Source organism: Bos mutus, chromosome 21 (assembly GCF_027580195.1).
Source record: "Bos mutus isolate GX-2022 chromosome 21, NWIPB_WYAK_1.1, whole genome shotgun sequence".
Classification (NCBI taxonomy): Eukaryota; Metazoa; Chordata; class Mammalia; order Artiodactyla; family Bovidae; genus Bos; species Bos mutus.
Window position 1 is genome coordinate 6,685,880 of NC_091637.1, and position 22,186 is coordinate 6,708,065.

General features: G+C 37.2%; 1 protein-coding gene across 6 annotated transcripts in view; it reads right to left on the reverse strand.

The window, feature by feature from the left end:
* LRRC28 (leucine rich repeat containing 28) overlaps nt 1-22,186 on the reverse strand; it is a 194,033-nt gene that overhangs the window by 134,906 nt on the left and 36,941 nt on the right. For all 6 annotated transcript variants that reach the window (XR_011461553.1, XM_070357922.1, XM_070357920.1 and 3 more), the window contains exons 4-5: nt 14,545-14,582; nt 13,771-13,908 (exon numbers count right to left, since the gene is read on the reverse strand). Coding sequence is in view for 5 of the 6 variants with exons in the window: in XM_070357922.1 (XP_070214023.1) it covers nt 13,771-13,908; nt 14,545-14,582 (176 nt within the window). In the remaining variant the exon portion in view is untranslated. The remainder of the gene's footprint in view (nt 1-13,770; nt 13,909-14,544; nt 14,583-22,186) is intronic.

The window sequence follows — 22,186 nt, forward strand, 5'->3', positions numbered from 1 at the left end:
AGCGACTTCACTTTCACTTCTCACTTTCATGCATTGGAGAAGGAAATGGCAACCTACTCCAGTGTTCTTGCCTGGGGAATCCCAGGGACAAGGGAGCCTGGTGGGCTGCGGTCTATGGGGTCGCACAGAGTCAGACACGACTGAAGCAACTTAGCAGCAGCAGCAGTGACCTCAGGGAACAGAACTACACCACAAAAGTCATAATTTGGGTTTAGGATATATACAACAACATGAATAACTGTGCACACTTTAAAAAATGCTTTCCTAGACTTTGGAGGTCCAGTGGTTAAGAATCCACCAGCCAATGAGGAGTACACGGGTTTGATCCCTTGTCCCTTCCCACAGGAAGATTCCACGTGCTCTTGGGCCACTAAGCCAGAGCGCTACAACTACTGAGCTCACGCTGGAGTCCATGTGCCACAACCACTGAAGAGAAGCCGCCACACTGAGAAGCCTGCCAATGCAACTAGAGAGCAGCCCCGTACGTCACAACTAGAGAAAGCCTCTGCATGCAGCAATGAAGACAGCAGAGCCGAAAAAAATGTTTTAATAAATAAATGTTAAAAAAAAACCTTCCAATGTGTATTTGCTCTGCTTTAGATTACACATCTTTTTCAAAGCATCAAAGGAAAAATTTTAAGAATATTTCTTTGATTAATTGAAGATTTAATAATTAAAATTTTAGTCTTATTTTACTTATAAGAAACTTGTGCTTTCCTTCATAAAAATGAATACTTCTATTTTTAAAAGAGGTAAAAATGGATGAGGGAAAGAATAATTCTGAGATCTATTATTCTAAATATCTACATATTTTTCAGCTTTTTTTTTCCAACAAACTTTTGTGTTAGGATCTAAATGCATGTGTAAATATGACTCCTACAAAACCACTGTTACTCCTAAAAAGAAACTGATTATAAGATGTTAATATTGGTACTATAAATTCAAAATAAAGTGATGAATACCAAACTATTAAAACTAAAAATAAAAAAGTCATCAAAACAGATCTTCCAGACTTTGATTCTCTTTCAGAGTAAGTCAGGAGAGGGAAGTCAGCAAATCTAGCTAAGAAGTAGAAGGGATATACAACCATCTTTCATCACTTCCATAGCCACTATTTTGATTTCAAATTTTCTTCAGTTCAGTTCAGTCGATCAGTCATGTCCGACTTTGCGACCCCATGAACTGTAGCACACCAGGCCTCCCTGTCCATCACCAACTCCCGGATTCCACCCAAACCCATGTCCATCGAGTTGATGATGCCATCCAACCATCTCATCCTCTGTTGTCCCCTTCGCCTCCTGCCTTCAATCTTTCCCCGCATCAGGGTCTTTTCCAATGAGTCAGCTCTTCGCATCAGGTGGCCAAAGTACTGGAGTTTCAGCTTCAGCATCAGTCTTTCCAATGAACACCCAGGACTGATCTCCTTTGACTGGTTGGATTTCCCTGCAGTCCAAGGGACTCTCAAGAGTCTTCTCCAACACCACAGTTCAAAAGCATCAATTCTTCGGTGCCCAGCTTTCTTCACAGTCCAACTCTCACATCCATACATGACCATTGGGAAAACCATAGCCTTGACTAGACAGACCTTTGTTGACAAAGTAATGTCTCTGCTTTTTAATATGCTGTCTAGATTGGTCATTACTTTCCTTCCAAGGAGTAAGCGTCTTTTAATTTCATGGCTGCAATCGCCATCTTCAGTGATTTTGGAGCCCAGAAAAATAAAGTCAGCCACTGTTTCCCCATCTATCTGCCATGAAGTGATGGGACCGGATGCCATGATCTCAGTTTTCTCAATGTTGAGGTTCAAGCCAACCTTTTCACTCTTCTCTTTCACTACTTTATAAATATACAATAAAAACTAAAACAAATTGCTCAAAGACATTAATGCATCTGCTTAAAGTAGTGATTTTTTAAAAAGAAATCATAAAAAAAAATTAAACAAAAGGGGGGAGGCAGGGGGAGTTTTTAACAAACTAAATTTTGTTTACTTCTCATTACACCAATCCTTGGCAAATCATAAAGGTTTTTGTGCACTAAATCAATCATTAATTTTAAAATTACCTGCAGAACAGACAATCTGACTTAAATTAAAACCTTTAACATTATAAAACATAATTTACAGAAGAAGCAACAAGCATGTTCAAATAACATATAAAAAATAAAACAAAATACATATTGAAGACATTACTTTTTAAGAAATACCTATTTCAGCACATCATCTATACTCTGCAAGCTAATTTTTCTCCACAATTAAAATGAAACCATAATTTCTCATTATGTCACAAAACAACAATATACTGAAATCAAGGTAAAAAATCAATTAAAACCATAAAATAACCATTAAAATATAATCTTTGTTTACATATCTAACACTTGCCTTTCCCAAAGATTGCTCAATAAATGCAATATATCAAATCACTCTATTAAGAAAAACATGCTTAATACTTGAAGCCCTTTAGTAAAACTGAATTATAAACCCAAGTTTTGCCAAAATATAAAAAGGTGTGGTAGAAATTGCTGCATACCACCTTCAAAATACTGCAAGTTGATTTGAATTTAAAAATACATTAAATAAAAATGACTGAATTCTCATTCATAGGTTGCATTGAAGAAAATACATTTGTTAAGTTCTCAAGAAAGTTTATTCCAAAAGATTATGAACATTTTTACAATCATTAGGCTTTTTTTTCTGTTAATATTCCTAATTCCTGGTCTTCATAATAAACAAATGATTATGAACCCAATATGGGCTTCTATTCTGGCAACCACACACTTCTCACAAAATATTTCAATAAAGGATTTTAATTGGAGATGTAGTTTACCAAATCTATATTTTAGAAAGATAATCCTGAAAACAGTGTATAGGATAGACTATGTACACTTCAAAGACAAAATAATGTAAAATATCCAACCCCAAGCCATTTGCTCTTGCACACCGTGTAAACAGCTCAGTCCCTCGCATCATGCCTGACTTCTTTTGAATCTCTCCACTGACTTCAGTATTGTTTCAAGGTTCCCGTACAACACCAAGCTGGTAATACACCATGGTGTAATTGCATACAGAAAGGGAAAGCACTGCATGTGAAGTGAATTTGGAAGTATTCTCCTTAAAAGACTTCAAATTAGATCACTGCTATCATGACATTAGCTGCTTTGAAATTTTTTCACAAAGGAATGGCCCATGGAAAGGAATTCAATAGCATGATTGATGGGAGAGGCTTTCCAACTTTTCTCTTTTTTCCCTTTTCTCTGAGGGACCAACTTTTCTCCTTTTGCCTTTTTAAAAAGTATCACCAGAATAAACTTTTGTGTTTCTGACATTTGGCAAGTTTTCTACCACTTCCCCTCACACCTTACCTTAAAAGGAGTACTTTCTGTATTTTTTTTGTACTGAGAAGGATGCATGGCCCAGAAAACAAATTCTTTTTCTTTTAGAAGAATTTTAATGGTCATTTTTATTCTAAGACTTTTACATAATTTTCAAACTTGTAAAAGTTTTAAAATATAATTTAGAAGTTTTAACTCTGTAAACAAATTTTACAATATGTAATAGTATCAACAGAAATTTATTCTGATAAATCTGTTTTATCTAATCTAGTACACTAAATAATTTTATGTAAAAGTCTGAACTGAAAATCTCTATATTACTATAAAGATACTAATATACATTTAAGTATTAATATACAGGATAAAGTTACTTTACTAATATGTGCTGTGTGTGTGCCCTGTGCTCAGTTGTATTTGACTCCTTGTGACCCCATGGACTATAGCCTTCCATACTCCTTTGTCCATGGGACTCTCCAGGCAAGAATACTGGGGTGGGTTGCCATTCCCTTCTCCAGGGGAACTTCCCGACCCAGGGATCAAACCCAGGTTTCCCACATTGCAGGCAGATTCTTTACCATTTGAGCCACCAGGGAAGTCCTACCTGCGAGCCAGACTAATAAAGTAGCTTGTATGTCTATAAGACACACTGAAAGAACAGGTTCTGAATATGAGTTTAGCACTCTGGTGGACAATTTATTCATTTATTCAGTGGTCATCTAGCAAACTGAGGGTGGGTAGATTTTATCCCTATTAGCTGTCAAACTAGATTCCTGAACCACTTGGCACTATATCAAGATAATGACCAACTATTAACACTATCAATACTTCTTTCTCTCTTCTCTAACTAGTCTCTTCCCTGGAAGTTAACAGTTTAAACTATTCAACAATAAAATATTACAAGCTCCTTTGAAGCCTGGCTCTAGATTTTGGTATCCCTTCACTGTCCCCACTTCCTCTAGGACACAGAATATATTTAGAACCAATAAATACTTTTTTGTTGAGTAGGTGAAACAGTAAGTGCCCCAGGTCATGCAGCTAATCCTACCAAATAGAAAGTCTATTTACATATATTGCTGACTATACTTACATAGCCTGGTAACACCAGAGGGGACTCTGCCAGATTGATCAATTACATTTTTTAGTGAGAAAAGTGCTAGCTAGCTATTTTGCCAGTATTGATGTGGAATCACTGAAAAGTTGTTTCACTAGGAAGGTGAATTGCTATGGCATCCACCCAAGGAGGATAATACAGGGGTGAACAGCCTTGATTATTTGGTGGCAGGTGGCACAATTAGATCCTTTGTGTTTTGAAGATTCAAGACGAGAACTGCTCTCTTCTCCCTTTGAGTTGACCACTAAAGAAGGAAGAGTGAACACAGGCACAATGAAACCAGGGCCGGCCCAGTGTTCCTGGGACCCCCTATCAATCCTAGAAACCGTAACCCATGGATGTAAACGTGGAGCACCTCTGACCAGGCTTGTATCCACAGGAGAAGGGTCAGCAACTCTGAGGAGTCACAGCAGGCTGCACTACTATCAGTCAGACTGCACCAGTGAAGTCTCAACGGTGGGGCGGCAAGCAATGGGGGAAGCTGTAGCATGACCAGGCTTCCTGTCCTCTGTAGGAAGAAGGCTGATCTACAGCCCCCTGACTGCCAGCAATGAGCATAAAGATTTCAGAATAATTTAGGTGGCAACAGGACAAATCTAAGAAGAGATACTAAATTTCATTCCAATAAAGCAACAGAGGCTTAACCAGAAGAAAAGTAAATTTTAAGAAAAAAATGATAAACTTGACCATACTTGAAGCCTGAGTTTTAGAACAATTCCTGCTACTTATATGTAGTATGTATTTCTGTTTTTGCATGCTTTTGTCCATTTAAGTATAACATTGATTGCTTCCGTGTTTTCAATTTGGGCTAAAAATCTTTCCTTTTTTGGTATACAAAACAACTTTTTAAGGGCAAAATCATTTCAGAGAAACAGGCTGATTTATCATGCCAGATGTAAGCAACAACTATTCTGACTCTTAGTTACATTTTGGGGTTTGTTTGTTACCATACTCTTCTCTCACGGGAATTCACAGAGGGTTTACAGTGAATCACAAAAGCATCAGGATTTTCTTGACAATCAAGGGATAGCTGGTTTTTCTGACTCTTCTAATATCCATTTGCTTTTGTGGCCAATGGTGAGTCATAAGGTATTTGGCAAATTGCTCTGCACTGATGGAAATCTTTCTCCAGTAATCCTTTATTTGTAAGTGTGTCGTACTTCTTTTCAGAACAGATCATGTAATTTTACTTAAGTCAGACTAGGCTTTTGGAAGAAAATGAGTTTAAATTTATTCTTCTGTAACAAACAATGATATAGTTTTGATACTAGAAGTGGGAGAATGCAACATATAAATGTTTCAATGGCATACAAGTTATATAAAAGAATACAGGTAAACAATCAGATGAGAAATCAAAGAACATCTAATAGGACTTTCACTTCCAGATATGACAAGGTCACTACACCAGACTTGCTTCCAACCAAAATACAGCAACACAACTAGTCAAAAATAAATAAGAAAACTGTTTTCAAGTAACAGAAAGGAAACAAAGGACTCTGATCACTGAAATAAGGGAAATACCTCTTGTGTCCCAAGCCAGACAAGGCTGTCTTGGCCACAACACAGGGAAAGGGAACCCAAGTGGAACACTGCAGTCTCACAGTGCTGAAGGTCACAGTTTGGGAGTTGAAGCAGCTAGAAAATGCAAGACAAGGTATTAAAGAGGAAAAAAGCTATGAGAGAGTGAAGAAGGGCTTAATAAATAAAATACTCAAGAGAACAAAAGAAGTTACTGCAGTAGAAGACAGATAAACAGAAAAAAATGTGGGGCAGAAAACTATATAAAGAAAAATAATAAGAAACTTTCCAATTTGGGAATCAAGAAAAGCCTATGCAGGATAAATATAAAAAGTCCTACATCATGGCACATCATACATAAACTGCTGACACCAAAGATAATGAGAAAATATCTAATGTAGCCATAGGAAAACACACATATGGGATAACAAAACTACAAATTACAACTGACTGCTGATTAGAAACAATGAGGTCAGAAAACAATGAAAGATTGTCTTTAAGAGTGCTTAGGAAAAAACCATCTTGTCAACCCAGAATCCTGTATCTCGAGAAAATATCCTTAAAAGTCCAAGGTGAAATAAAGAACATTTTCACAGAAAGAGAAATGATCATAGTTCATTGCCAGGAGAATTGCACTACAAGAAATATTAAACAAAGTACTTTAGGCTGAAGAGAAATAATACCAAAAAAGAGATCTACAAGAAGGAATAGAGTACAGGAAATGGTAAATAATGGGTAAATACAAAGAATATCTTTTTTTTAAATTGTGATTCCCTTTAGAAACAACTGATTGCTGCAAAATAAATATATTGTAGGGTTCATAAGTATGTAGAGATAAAATATATGATACAATAACACAAAGGAAGGAGGGTAAATGGAAGTATACTGTTGGAAGGTTCTTAAAATTTATGTTAAGTGGTACAATATCCCAAGTAAGCTGCAATAAGTTAAGGGTGCATACTGTAAATTCTAAAGAAAAACCTAAACTTTTCCTCTAAAGTAGAGGAAATAAAATGGAACACTAAAACATACTCAAGTAATCCAAAAGGAAACAAAAAGGAGGTAGAGAAGGAAAGGCAGGCAGAAACAAAACCCAAATTGCAATAGCCTGTGAGGGACGAGACCTCAATTCCAAGAAGAAAACAGAAAGTCAAGAGAGTTGTCACTTAAACCCTAACCATGAAAAGAAACTGGAAAAGCTACATAATTACAGCTTTTAAAATTTGTCAGAGACTGAGAACACCCAGAAACCTGAATCAACCCCAAAAAATGATAAGCATATTTTAAAAGAGAAGAGGTTCCCAGTGGCTAACACGCTTGACTGTAACAGGAGGATAAAGAATCTGCCACAGACAAGGGTTAAAGAGAAAGCAGTCTAACTTTGCTTTGAAGGGCTATACGTGGACTGGCACACTAGCATACAATCCAGAGGAGCCCCAGACACAGGCAGAGGCTGCATGAACTACCTGTGCCCCGCCGCCAATCACACACACACAAACTCTTTCCCACTGCTGCTGCTGCTGCTGCTGCGTCACTTCAGTCGTGTCCGACTCTGTGAGACCCCATAGACGGCACCCACCAGGCTCCTCTGTCCCTGGGATTCTCCAGGCAAAAACACTGGAGCGGGTTGCCATTTCCTTCTCCAAAGCATGAAAGTGAAAAGTGAAAGTGAAGTCGCTCAGTCATGTCCAACTTTTCGCGACCCGATGGACTGCACCCTACCAGGCTCCTCCATCCATGGGATTTTCTAGGCAAGAGTACTAATCTTCACCAAAAATGGAGGCAAGAGAAGAGAGTTGAGACCATCTCCACAAAACCCTCCAGGCTTTGAGCTGAGGAAAGCCTGAAATGGAAGGTAACAGGAAAACCAAGAGAAACTTTGCAGAGGCAAGACCCACTTTTAGAGAACAGGGCTGCCATACACAGGCCAGCGACTGGGCAGCAAGGCTATTACAGCTTTCAAGGCACAGAAAGCAAGGGGCAGAACTAGAAAGCAGAGAGAATTCTTCAACAACCTAATCACGCCACTGGTCTGTAAAGCAGGGAGACACCGCCTACAATTCAGAAAGATTTGGAATACCCCTATTCAAGAGGGAAGGACAAATTCAGTTAAATACAAATTAAAGCAACTCAATACAACTTCTCCATCACTACAGTTAAACAAAGCCAAATACTAGCAAAAAAAAGATAATATCAAATACTAGCAAACATTCAGAGTAATTAGAACTCTCATCTATTTCCATGAGAAGCATAAAATGGTATTAATATAACCATTTAACAAACACATGAAAAGATGCTCATCATCACTCATTATCAGAGAAATGCAAATCAAAACCACAATGAGGTACTATCTCACACTGGTCAGAATGGCTGCCATCAAAAAGTCTACAAACAATAAATGCTGGAGAGGGTGTGGAGGACAAGGAACCCTCTTACACTGTTGGTGGGAATGCAAACTAGTATAGCCACTATGGAAAACAGTGTCAAAAACTGGAAATAGAACTGCCATATGACCCAGCAATCCCACTGCTGGGCATACACACTGAGGAAACCAGAAATGAAAGAGACACGTGTACCCCAATGTTCATTGCAGCACTGTTTATAATAGCCAGGACATGGAAGCAACCTAGATGTCCATCAGCAGATGAGTGGATAAGAAAGCTGTGGTACATATACACAATGGAATACTACTCAGCTATTAAAAAGAATACATTTGAATCAGTTCTAATGAGGTGGATGAAACTGGAGCCTATTATACAGAGTGAAGTAAGCCAGAAAGAAAAACACCAATACAGTATACTAACACATATATATGGAATTTAGGAAGATGGTAATGATGACCCTGTATGCAAGACAGCAAAAGAGACCCAAATGTAAAGAACAAACTTTTGGACTCTGTGGGAGAAGGCGGCGAGCATGGGATGATTTGAGAAAAAAAACACGGAATCATGTATATTACTATATGTGAAATAGATGACCAGTTCAAGTTTGCCGCATGAAGCAGGGCACTCAAAGCCGGTGCACTGAAACAACCCTGAGGGACAAGATGAGGAGGGAGGCTCAGGATGTAGGGACACATGTACACTCGTGGCTGATTCACATCAATGTATGGCAAAAACCACCACAATATTGTAAAGTAATTAGCCTCCAATTAAATAAATTTTTTTTAGTGAAAAAAAAAAAAAACAAACTGCTGGGCAATTTCTTAAAGTTAAACGTATACCTACGTTATGTATCACATTCCCCCTAAAAGATATTTACCCAAGAGAAATGAAAATGTAAATCCATAAAAAGTCTTATACAAGAATGTCTATAGGGATTCAGGTGGTGTTAGTGGTAAAGAAGCCGCCTGCCAATGCAGGAGATACACGAGATGTGGGTTTGATCCCTGGGTCGGGAAGATGCCTGGAGGAGGGCACGGCAGCCCACTCCAGTCTTCTTGCCTGGAGAGTCCCGTGCACAGAGGAGCCTGGCTACTTATGGTCCACAGGGTGGCAAAGGGTCAGATTTGGACATGATTGAAGCAACTCAGCATGCATGCATGCATATTAGTTTTATTGATAACAGCCCAAAATGAGAAAAAAACTGACATGTCCATTAAGAGGAAAATAAGTCATAAAGTGCAGTTTATACAATGGTATTCTACTCTGCAAAACAAAGATAATGAACTAGTGACACATACAACAGCATGGATGCGTCCTGAAACCTTTATTTTGAGTGACAAACAGAGAACTCCATGTCCCCATTTATTTTCAACAACAGATGAAATGAACCTATAGTAAGAGAAATCAGAATAGAGTTTGCCTACAAACAGATTGACTGGAAATGGTGTAAGAGAACCTTCTGGAGTAATGAAAATGTTCTGTATCTCAAATAAGATGCTGGTTACATGAGCACATACATTTGTCAAAACTCAGGGCTATACACTTGAGGAATTCACTGTATGTCAATTTTATCCTAATTTTTAAAAAACTTTAAAAAAGAGAGGATAAAAATATGAAGAACAAAAGAAAAACATAAGAGAGGATAAATCCATGATAAATTGTTAAAGTTAGGTATTGGGTATATAAGGGCTTATTATTCTATTCTGCTTAAAATTTACCATAAAAAAAAAGGTTTTTTAAAAGGCAACTGAATAATAATGTATTATGTATTTGAGTTTGCTAAGAGAGTAGATTTCAAGTGTTTGAACCACACACACACACACACACACAAATGGTAACTGAGAGGTGACAAATACGATAATTAGTTTGACTGTAGTACTCATTTCACAATATATACATATGTCAAAATATAACATTGTGCATTTTAAATATATACAATTTTTACTTATGCAAAATAAACAAAAATCAAGCCTTTGGGGCAGCTATTTTATATGGAGCTCTTTGGGTAGCAATTCACAGGAGCCAATTAGAGCTAGCTTAAGCAGTCTATGGGCCTAAACGGGGCTTCCCTGGTACCTCAGATGGTAAAGAATCTGTGTGCAGTGCAGGAGACCCGGCTTTGATCCCTGGGTCCAGAAGATCTCCTGGAGGAGGGAATGGCAACCCACTTCAGTATTCTTGCCTGGAGAACTCCATGAACAGACCATGGGATCACAAAGAGTCGGACTCATGAGCAACTAACACTTCACTTCATGGGCCTTAAGACCAGAATCAGTGATTGGGAAATTAGAGAAAACTTAAAAAGTCTCTGACTCCATCTTCTTTCGAGGTATCTACTTCATCTTTTTCTCTTTGTTTTCCTGCCCACATGGCTACTACCAGATTTCACAAGATTACATAGCATTGTGTAGAAGCCCAGAGAGAAAAGCGTGCCTGATTTCCTTTTTCACCCTCCTCTGTTCCCTCTAGTTCTCTTTGCTTCTCCCCTACAGTCTCTTTCAAAATGCCCAGGAAGAGAACTGGTCTTGCTTGGATTACCTACACCAGGATCAATGAACTGTGGAGAGAAAGCAACGTACAAGGGAGAAAAATGGCAGTACTCTGGAATCCAAAAGAAGGGGGAAGGGACACTCCCAAAGAATGGGTACTGACAAACAATCCAAGAGAACCAACTATATGAGTGATGGGCCTGTTTGAGAAATTCATAAACACACTGGACCTTCTTTACAGCAATATGTACGTACTCACAAACACCAAACTGTCCACACAATTTGAGGGCATTCATGAAGTCCCTGTAATCATTCTTAGATCCTAATTTTAAAACTATTAGCCATTTAGATATTTTAAATGTTTCAAATACTGCTCTCAAATTTTCAAATTTTAAATACTGAATGTGAAATCACATCCAAAGATTTTTCAACTATAAAAAAAACACACATAATAAAATATTAAGTCTTTCACATACATATAAGACTATACCAACAGCATGGAATAGGTATTAACAGAAGAGGCTGCTGCTACTGCTGCTGCTAAGTCACTTCAGTCGTGTCCGACTCTGTGCGACCCCATAGACAGCAGCCCACCAGGCTCCCCCGTCCCTGGGATTCTCCAGGCAAGAACACTGGAGTGGGTTGCCATTTCCTTCTCCAATGCATGAAAGTGAAAAGTGAAAGTGAAGTCGCTCAGTCGTGTCTGACTCTTAGAGACCCCATGGACTGCAGCCTACCAGGCTCCTCCGTCCATGGGATTTTCCAGGCAAGAGTACTGGAGTGGGGTGCCATTGCCTTCTCCACAGAAGAGGCTAACAGATATCAATTGGAGTCTACCGTCATTAAATGGACACCATATGGCAATTCCTCACATTTTTTACTACAGTTGAAATACTCTTCCATAGTATGTCCCTAATGATTGGGTACACTTGGTAAATGTGTACCAAGCCCCTCTCCCATTCAAATCATAACAGTGAAATTATCTCATAAAGACATACATAAAGTGAACTAAAAAATTAGTAAGATCTAGAGCATTGTATTTATGATGGCCCAGAAAAAAAAAAGAAACTATATACATAGCTTAATCAAAAGTTTCTACTCAAAATACATAGATACTACTGTATGTCATTTAAGCAAAAAAACAATACAAGCAACAGAAATAAGCTAGGGAGATAAAATCAGAAGTAAATGCTTCAAATCTATTATGAAACAGGTGAGATATAAATTTTAAATTACATGAAGGTAGCCAGGAAATCTATACCCTCCACTTGTTATTAGGAAGCAGTCAATGACATTATTAGTATACCCTTAACCTCTGAGAGTATATAATGAAAGGAAATGGCTACATTTTACCACAAAATGTTCTACATTACAGGAAAAAACAGAAGAACAGAACACAAAGAACAATGTTTTAATAGAGTTGTTACTCATATATTCTTTAAACGTATAGAAAAAGGCGCTTATGAACACAGTATTATAGCCATGCATTTTGATTCTATAACATATCTTTTATGAATTTCATATTTAAAAATACAATCAAATCTAAAATATTCAGTATTATATCCATGCATTTTGACTCTATATCTTATATAAGCTGATATATAAAAATATTCTGAAAATCTAAAGTATATCTTTGCTGATACGTTTTCTATACAATCTCTGAAAGAGAATCTAATTTCCTGAGTATGTGAATACATAAACTTGATGAAATCAAGCTTCATGATGAAGCACCATTGAGTCTGATTACATAAAACAAAATTTAAAGCAAAGATCATACTCCTACACCATATTAGAATTTTTTGTACTAAGCAGAGTTATAAAAAGTAAGACACTTTAAATGAAGTTAAAAAATATTTTTTAAGCAGAGTTAACTGCTATACTAATACCATTTTTGTATACAGTATTGAATGCATACATTAAAGTTGGCACATAAAGTCTAAAAATTAATCAACTACTGTTTCAATTAGAAATTTCTGTACTTGAAAAACCTTGGAGAAAGTATTTTTTAAATTATAAATTCATTCATGGATTTAACATGAGTAATTTTTAACAGTTTCATATATCCCTGAAGTTCTAAGGCAGGCAGTAATTTGTAATTTTGGATGAGTCATATATTCCACTTGGATACACTAAAAGACTCAGGAATACCAAGAGTTACTAGGTACAAATACTCCCAATGTGAGTGGTGTCTGCATTTTTTTTTCTGCATATTTTTGAATGCAGAGTACTTTCATGTTATACCTGAAGCACAAGCTATTTTTTAAATCATATTTCACTGATTTAAAAATATGGGAAATGATATAAGACAGAGGAATCTCCAAGAGTGCGGGTTCACAAAGAAAGGTCTCTGAATATCCCTTGTAAGAAAGTCAAAGGACTTAATGGTAGCTCAGGAGAAGGCAGGATTTTGGTACTGTCTATATGTACATCATAATCTAATAGGATGATCAGTAGGCAGAAGTGACAATTAGTTCAAGAACTCAAACTTAAATTCTGCTACTAAATTCTAGTATGATTCACATTAAATCAAAGTTAATGTACATCATTTACCTCTCTAGAGAATGAGAGAAAACACTGCATGTATCTGCTTTCAGACACTAAAATGCAAAGTTTGTATAAATTCCCTTATGTGAAATTCAACACTAAAGTAGCTTTTGGTACAAATAATTCACCAGGGCAGTGATTTGAAGGGGCACTGACTGCAATGCACAACTGTAGTAATTGCAGCTCAAAAATGTAAATGCCGTCTTTTTACATCTGCATCAGGGAAAAGACTTTTAATCATAGTCCATCCACATTCCTTACCATCCTCCTCTAACAAGTGGACAATCAGAAACTTACAGATATACCCAAAGCCCACTGCCTAGACACAAAGTGAGAAATATTAATAAAAATAGCCTTGGAACAGACAAGAAGCTTCTGTGCTACAGACGGTGATTACCTGGAGGTAGGAACTGCAGCTGGTTATTAGCCAACCGAAGATGACGTAAAGCTCTCAGACGACCAATTTCTGGGCAAACGATTTCTAAGGCGTTGTCACTAAGATCCAAACATTGCAGTTTCACAAGGGATCCAATGGCTTTGAAGAGAAAAGAAGGGTAAGAGCAAATTAATTTGACTCAAGTGTTAAGACCAATTTTTAATGCAATTAAATATTACGCAAGTTAAATATTTTAATACTTAATATCCCTATCTCTGGTGCTGACATAATAGTAAAAGCATATATCAAATTAATTTTTTTAAACATTTTTATTGCAGTATAGTATCAAACAACATTCTATGAAGTAACACTTCTACCTTAATATAATATAAACTTTAAAAAGATTACAAATAAAAATGTTAAAACAATGTAAAAAACTACTTGAATAAATAATTCATGAAATGATATATAAAGTCTTTTTTATCTAACCAAAATGCTTAACTTGATTTAATAAACTAGAAGTTATTTTATTATTTACCCAATGTCAATTTATCTGATAATAATTTACTTAACCATTATAAATATTTTAGACTTAATAAATTTAATTGTAACTGTTAACTAGACTTACTAATTAGAGGGAAAAAAGCTTTGAAACTAATAATGATGTTTTATAATTAAAATTCCCTAATACTCCAACCAAAATAGGTTTAAAGAGACAATCTGTTCTACTATTATAAAGCACAGATTTAACTCTAGCACCTCCTAACTATTAGTAAAAACTGAAAGTGTATTTACCTTCCGGAACCACAACTATGTTATTTGAGTGAAGATACCTAGAAAAAAGAAGGGGAAAAAGTTATTATCGTTTAGTACTTCTGCTAAATAGTCACCCTGTAAAATGCTCACTTAGAAATTTATTGAATATAATAAAAGGACCAGACTTTCTTTCATACACTATTCTAAATGCATAGCACAAAATAATTAATAATACTTTGAGAATAATACTGTATGCTAGAATTGCAAATATTAAAATTATTTGCTAATTCAGTTTCTATTTTAAAAAGCATACACAATAAACAATTATTTCTTAAGCTCATAAAACACATTACTAGTTTATCTAGTTCATTTTAAGTTATGAAGGTTTTCAGCAGAACACCTAATAATGTTAAGAAAAATCAACAACTGCTGTGTATAAGGAAACACAACTTTTAATTTTTAAAGGATAACGTCACAAAATAATCAAATCAAAGATATTTCAAGACAGCTAGGAGAACCAAGAATGAAGTGATTAAACACTTATCATTTACAACATCTGTAGAAATACTCAATTGTCAAGATATACAATTTATTTCACAGCAAGCGGAATTTTGTAAACAAGAAATCAAATTCTTTCCTAAAAATAAAAAAGGTCTAACCCACTGACAAGTCCAGGCAAGCCTAAGTAAATACCATTCCCCACTGAAGTATCTCTAGCACTCTCTGGTGGAGACATCATGCAATTGTCAGCAGCCAACTATTCAGAACAAAACAACAGTGACCAATGAAAATCACACAATAATAATTTTAAAAATAAATCTGTATCACTGATTTTGAGACCAGAGAACTAGATTTTGATATAAACTATTTTCAGCAAAAGAGACACTGATGTATAGAACAGTCTTATGGACTCTGTGGGAGAGGGAGAGGGTGGGAAGATTTGGGAGAATGGCATTGAAACATGTAAAATATCATGTATGAAACGAGTTGCCAGTCCAGGTTCGATGCACGATACTGGATGCTTGGGGCTGGTGCACTGGGACGACCCAGAGGGATGGTATGGGGAGGGAGGAGGGAGGAGGGTTCAGGATGGGGAACACATGTATACCTGTGGCGGATTCATTTTGATATTTGGCAAAACTAATACAATTATGTAAAGTTTAAAAATAAAATAAAAATTAAAAAAAAAACTACTATCTTATTATACTTCATAATCAATCTTCACATATTTTAAACAGAATTTAGTCCTCTATATTTTATAGCCTAATATCAAATGTTAAAAAGTCTAATTACAAAAAATAAGAAAGATACAAAATTAATAAATTTAAGAAGATTTCTATATGCTGGATTAAATCAATTTTGTGTGGGTATTAACCTTCTGGGCCTAACACAATTTAACCAATTAAACCATTCTATGATTCATTTTATTCCTTGCTTTGTGCACACAAAATGATTCCCTATTTTATTTTTTAAAATGTGTCTATATTTTAAGGTAAGTATTCTTTAAACATTACTCTTAGGAAGCAATATGTAATTACTTAGTCAGATTACTCTAAAAATTCTTTATGCCAGAAAACAACATGTAATTATACACACACACACCCGTACACTATAAACACATATTTGCATGTGTTACACAAAAGGCAGAGTGCCTAGACACCAAAACAGAGAGATAACTGATTTTTCTGTAATCTGCAAAATATGTGCTTCAGTTCTAGTTCTACCTATATCTGTTCAGTGCAGTTCAGTTACTCAGTCGTGTCTGACTCTCTGCAACCCCATGGACTGCAGCACACCAGGCCACCCTGTCCGTCACCAACTCCCGGAGCTTACCCAAACTCATGTCCACTGAGTCAGTGATTCCATCTAACCATCTCATCCTCTGGTGTCCCCTTCTCCTGCCCTCAATCTTTCCTAGCATCAGGGTCTTTTCAAATGAGTCAGCTCTTCGCATCAGGTGGCCAAAGTATTGGAGTTTCAGCTTCAACATCAGTCCTTCTGATGAACACCCGGGACTGATCTCCTTTAGGATGGACTGGTTGGATCTCCTTGTAGTCCAAGGGACTCTCAAGAGTCTTCTCCAACACCACAGTTCTAAAGCATCAATTCTTCGGCACTCAGCTTTCTTTATAGTCTAACTCACATTCATACATGACTACTGGAAAAACCATAGCTTTGATTAAATGGACCTTTGTTAGTAAAGTAATGTCTCTGCTTTTTAATATGCAGTCTAGGTTGGTCATAACTTTTCTTCCAAGGAGTAAGCCTCTTTTAATTTCATGGCTGCAGTCATAATCCGCAATGACTCTGCAGCCCCCCAAAATACAGTCTCTTACTGTTTCCACTGTTTCCCAATCTATTTGCCATGAAGCGATGGGACCGGATGCTGTGGTCTTAGTTTTCTGAATGTTGAGTTTTAAGCCAGGTTTTCACTCTTCTCTTTCACTTTCATCAGGAGGCTCTTCAGTCCTTCTTTGCTTTCTGCCATAACGGTGGTGTCATCTGCGTATCTGAGGTTATTGATATTTCTCCCGGCAATCTTGACACCAGCTTGTGCTTCATCCAGCCCAGCGTTTCTCATGATGTACTCTGCATAGCGCAGAAGGATTGATGCTTTTGAACTGTGGTGTTGGAGAAGACTCTTGAGAGTGCCTTGGACTGCAAGGAGATCCAACCAGTCCATCCTAAAGGAGATCAGTCCTGGGTGTTCATTGCAAGGACTGATGCTGAAGCTGAAACTCCAATACTTTGGCCACCTGATGCAAAGAGCTGACTCATTGAAAAAGACCCTGATGCTGGGAAAGATTGAGGGCAGGAGGAGAAGGGGACAACAGAGGATGAGATGGTTGGATGGCATCACCGACTCAATGGATATGGGTTTGGGTGGACTCCAGGAGTTGATGATGGACAGGGAGCCATGGAGTGCTGTGGTTCATGGGGTCGCAAAGAGTCAGACACGATTGAGCAACTGAACTGACTCTACATATAAGTTAAATAAGCAAGGTGACAATATAACAGCCTTGACGTACTCCTTTCCCAATCTGGAACCAGTCTGTTGTTCCATGTACAGTTTTAACTGTTGTTTCTTGACCTGCATACAGATTTCTCAGGAGGCAGGTCAGGTGGTCTGGTATTTCCATCTCTAAGAATTTCCCACAGTTTGTTGTGATCCACACAGTGAAAGGCTTTGGCATTGTCAATAAAGCAGAAATACAAGTTTTTCTGGAACTCTCTTGCTTTTTCGATGATCCAACGGATGTTGGCAATTTGATCTGTGGTTCCTCTACCTTTTCTAAATCCAGCCTGAACATCTGGAAGTTCATGGTTCACATACTGTTGAAACCTGGCTTGGAGAATTTTGAGCATTACTTTGCTAGTGCATGAGATGAATGCAATTGTGCAAGAGTTTGAACATTCTACCTATATAAAAGGACTTTAAAATGTCTGAGTCAAAACAAGAACTAAATTATTCACTATTATCATTAAAATAAAAAAGTATATTTTAACACATTAAATTTATCTACATTATAATGAAGAAGCAGCAGTTTAGAACGTTCTCAATCCTGACTACACATAAGAATCACCAGTGGTCTTCAAAATATAGATGCCCAAGGCCATCTCAGGTTTTTCTGATGTGCAACCGATAACAATCATCCTTGGCAGAATGGATCAGAGAGTAGGTCCTGGAGCCAGACAGCGTGTACCTTTTTAGCCATGTGAGCAGGGGAAAATCAGTGACCTTTTCACTTTCTTAATCTAAGGAACTGGAGGATAATAGCATCAAGAACATTGGGATATTGTAAGGATTAAATGAATCAATAAATGTAAAGCCCTTAGAAGAGAAATCAGTGAACCCCACTGTTATAGTTATTACTGTTATCATGAGTCATCTGTAATCAAAGGCTTGGCAATTTTAAGTCCCTTCTCTAAATTTTTGTAATTTCAAATTAGTTAAAATGGTGGTGTCTCAACCTAATGGTTTTCATCAAGCTGTTTCTTCTACTCAAAATGATGCATTCATTTTGTGAGAATGCATGACAGTATAGCCACTTTGGGAAATGGTTGGCTGTTTTTTTTTAAATAAAATTATAGATATTTACTTAATAGTAATATGCCAAAGTCAGTGTCTTAATTTTGACAAAAGTTCTACAAAAATTGTATTAAGATGTTGACAACAGGAGAAACTGGATACCAGAACTCTGTATTTAGTATCTTTACAACTTTTCTGTAAATACAAAACTGTTCCAAATTAAAAATTTTTTTTAATTAAAGGAACAAGTCATTTATTTCCAGTCATGATTAAATAATAGGGACCAGATTTACCTAGTTGCTATAAGCAATAAGAAAACTGAATGTATTATATGAAACAATTATTTTCAGATACTGACAAGAGGCAGCTAGAGAGAGAGAAAACAAGTGAGGTGAGCAACTCACTTGTTGCTCACAAGAAATTGTGGCCAATTTGCCTAGAGGCAAATTGTGGACCGTGGATCCCAAACAAAGAATGCAAGTGTCACTGAGTTATGAAGATACACAGCAGTTCAGGGAACCCAAGGCAGCTGGACCTTGTGGACTACAGTTCTGGAGGAGAAGCACTACTGAAAAAAGAAAACAAAACTTCAAGGCAACCTTTGACTCTTAGCTGAATTGTAAAATTCTAACAACTGAACAGTCCACAGAACTCATACAGGGCTAGAAAGCACTCAAGTTCTGAGCAGCAAGGCTATCAAATCCTTGTTGATCACTTTGTGCATTTAAATGAGATGCTCAAAAGGCATTCTGTGGGTAATAGGGCTAAACTATCCCTACAGTAGAGGTTACTCTAGACCTGTCCTAACAAAGCATAAAGACAGACCATGAAAGGATCAAACTAAATTGCAAATAATTTTAAAGCCAGAACAAAGCACCACAAAAAGGAAGATAACAAAGTGTAACACTCAACAATTAGCATTTATAAGGTCCAGCATCTAATGAAAAAGTGCTAAGAATCAGGAAAATATGAACAATAACCAGGATAAAAAAATAGTTAACATAAATAGATCTGGTATGACACAGATAAAGCAATTAGCAAATAAAAACTTTAAAACATAAATAATAATTATACCCAGGTATTCAAAGAAAAACATTAACATTGTAAGACAAATGTTAACATATAAAGAAGACCTAAATAGCACTTCTAGAGATCAAATATAAAAAATAAAAATCCTACTAGGTGGGATTAACAGCAGATTAGATATTGAACCAGAAAATATTACTAACTCTGAAAACAGAGAAACATAATTTAATTTGTCCTAACTGAAGCACATTAAAAAAAATAAAGACTGAAAAGAACTGTAACAGTGTGTCAGTAATTATGGGACAATATCAAGCTAACAACAGGTAAGAGTCCCAAAAGTAGGGACCAGAGCTAAGGGCATAGAAATAAATACCTAAAGAAATAATGTTTAAAAATTTCAAATTTGATGCAAGCTCTAAAGACACAACCTTTCAGGGATCACAGCCTTGTTGTGGTGAAGAGGCTTGTGTGATTCAATGAAGCTATAAGCCATGCCATGCAGGGCCACGCAAGACAGACGGGTCATGTTCTGAATGGAACAACTGATGGTGCAAATTTGGGAAAAGAGTAAGACAAGCTGTATATTGTCACCCTGCATATTTAACTTATATACAGAGTATATCCTAGGGCTTCCCAGGTGGCGCAGTGGTAAAGACTCCTCGGGCTAATGCAGGAAAAGCCAGAGACGTGGGTTTGATCCCTAGATTGGGAAGATCTCCTGGAGAAGGAAATGGCAATCCACTCCAGTTTTCTTGCCTGGAAAATTCCATGGACAGAGGAGCCTGGCGGACTACAGTCCATGGGGTCACAAAGAATCGGACATGACTGAGTGACTGAGCAGGCACAGACACACAGAGTACATCATGCAAAACGCCAGGCTGTATGAATCACACGTTGGAATCACGATTGCCAGGAGCAATAGCAACAACCTCAGATATGCAGATGATACTATTCTAGGGGCAGAAAGTCAAGAGGAACTAAAGAGCCTCTTGATAGGTATGCAAAGGGAGAGTGGAAAAGCTGTCTTGAAACTCAATATTAAGAAAACTAAGATGGGCATGCAGTCCTATCATTTCATGGAAACAGAAGGGGAAAAAGAAGCAGCAGTGACAGATTTTCTTTTCTTGGGCTCCAAAATCACTGTGGATGGTTAACTGCAGCCAGGAAATTAAAAGATACTTGCTCCTCAGAAGGAAACCTCTGACAAATTTAGACAGTGTATTAAAAAGCAGAGACATCAGTCTGCTGACAAAGGTCCATATGGTCAAATCTATGGTTTTCCCAGTAGTCATGTATGGATGAGAGTTGGACAATAAAGAAGGCTGAGTGCCAAAGAACTGATGCTGTAGAAGACTCTTGATAGTCCCTTGGACTGCCAGTCAATCCTAATGGAAATCAACCCTGGGTATTCATTGGAAGGACTGATGGTGAAGTTTAAACTCCAATATTTTGGTCACCTTATGTGAAGAGCTGACTCATTGGAAAAGACCCTGATTCTGAGAAAGATTGAAGGCAAAAGGAAACAGGAGCAGCAGAGGATAAGATGGTTAGATGGCATCACCGACTCAATGGACATGAATCTGAGCAAACTCCGGGAGATAATGGAAGACAGAGAAGTCTGGTGTGCTTCAGTCCATGGGGTCACGAAGCATCGGACACAGCTTGGTGACTAAACAATGACAACAACAAAGACAAAAACCCAAGATGCTCAATGAATGTCAAGGATAATCATATGTCAAGCGAATCATAACAAATCATAACAAATTCCTGAAAACCAATATAAGAAACAGAAATTCTTCAAAGTAGCCCAAGGAGAAAAGACACTTTACATACTGTGGAAGAAATACAGGAATGTCTCTTCAGAAAGTATGCAAGCCAGAAGACAAAGACACCAAGAAAATGTTGAAAGGAAAGAAGTAACCGGCAACCAAGAACTCTAATTCCAGAAAACTATATATATGTGTGTGTGTGTGTATATATCAGAATTAAGACGCAGAATGTAAAGTAAGAAACTAAACAACTTTTAGCAGAGTAAAACACTATACAACTTAAAAAGCAGAGACATTACTGACAAAGGTCTGTCTAGTCAAAGCTATGGTTTTTCCAGTAATCATGTATGGATGTAAGAGTTGGACTATAAAGAAAGCTGAGTGCCAAAGAATTGATGCTTTAGAACTGTGGTGTTGGAGAAGACTCTTGAGAGTTCCTTGGACTGCAAGGAGATAAAACCAGTCCATCCTAAAGGAGATCAGTCCTGAATATTCATTGGAAGGACTGATGCTAAAGCTGAAACTCCAATACTTTGGCCACCCAATGCAAAGGACTGACTCCTTGGGAAAGATCTGATGCTGGGAAAGACTGAAGACAGGAGGATATGGGGATGACAGAGGATGAGATGGTTGGATGGCATCACTGACTTGATGGACATGAGTTTGAGCAAGCTCCAGGAGTTGGTGATAGACAAGGAAGCCTGGCATGCTACAGTCCACGAGATTGCAAAGAGTCGGACACAACTGAGTGACTGAACTGAACTGAACTGAAGAACTCTAATTCCAGAAGGTAAAAATTATATATATATTTCAGAATTATGAAGACAAATGTAAAGTAAAAAAGTATACAACTTTT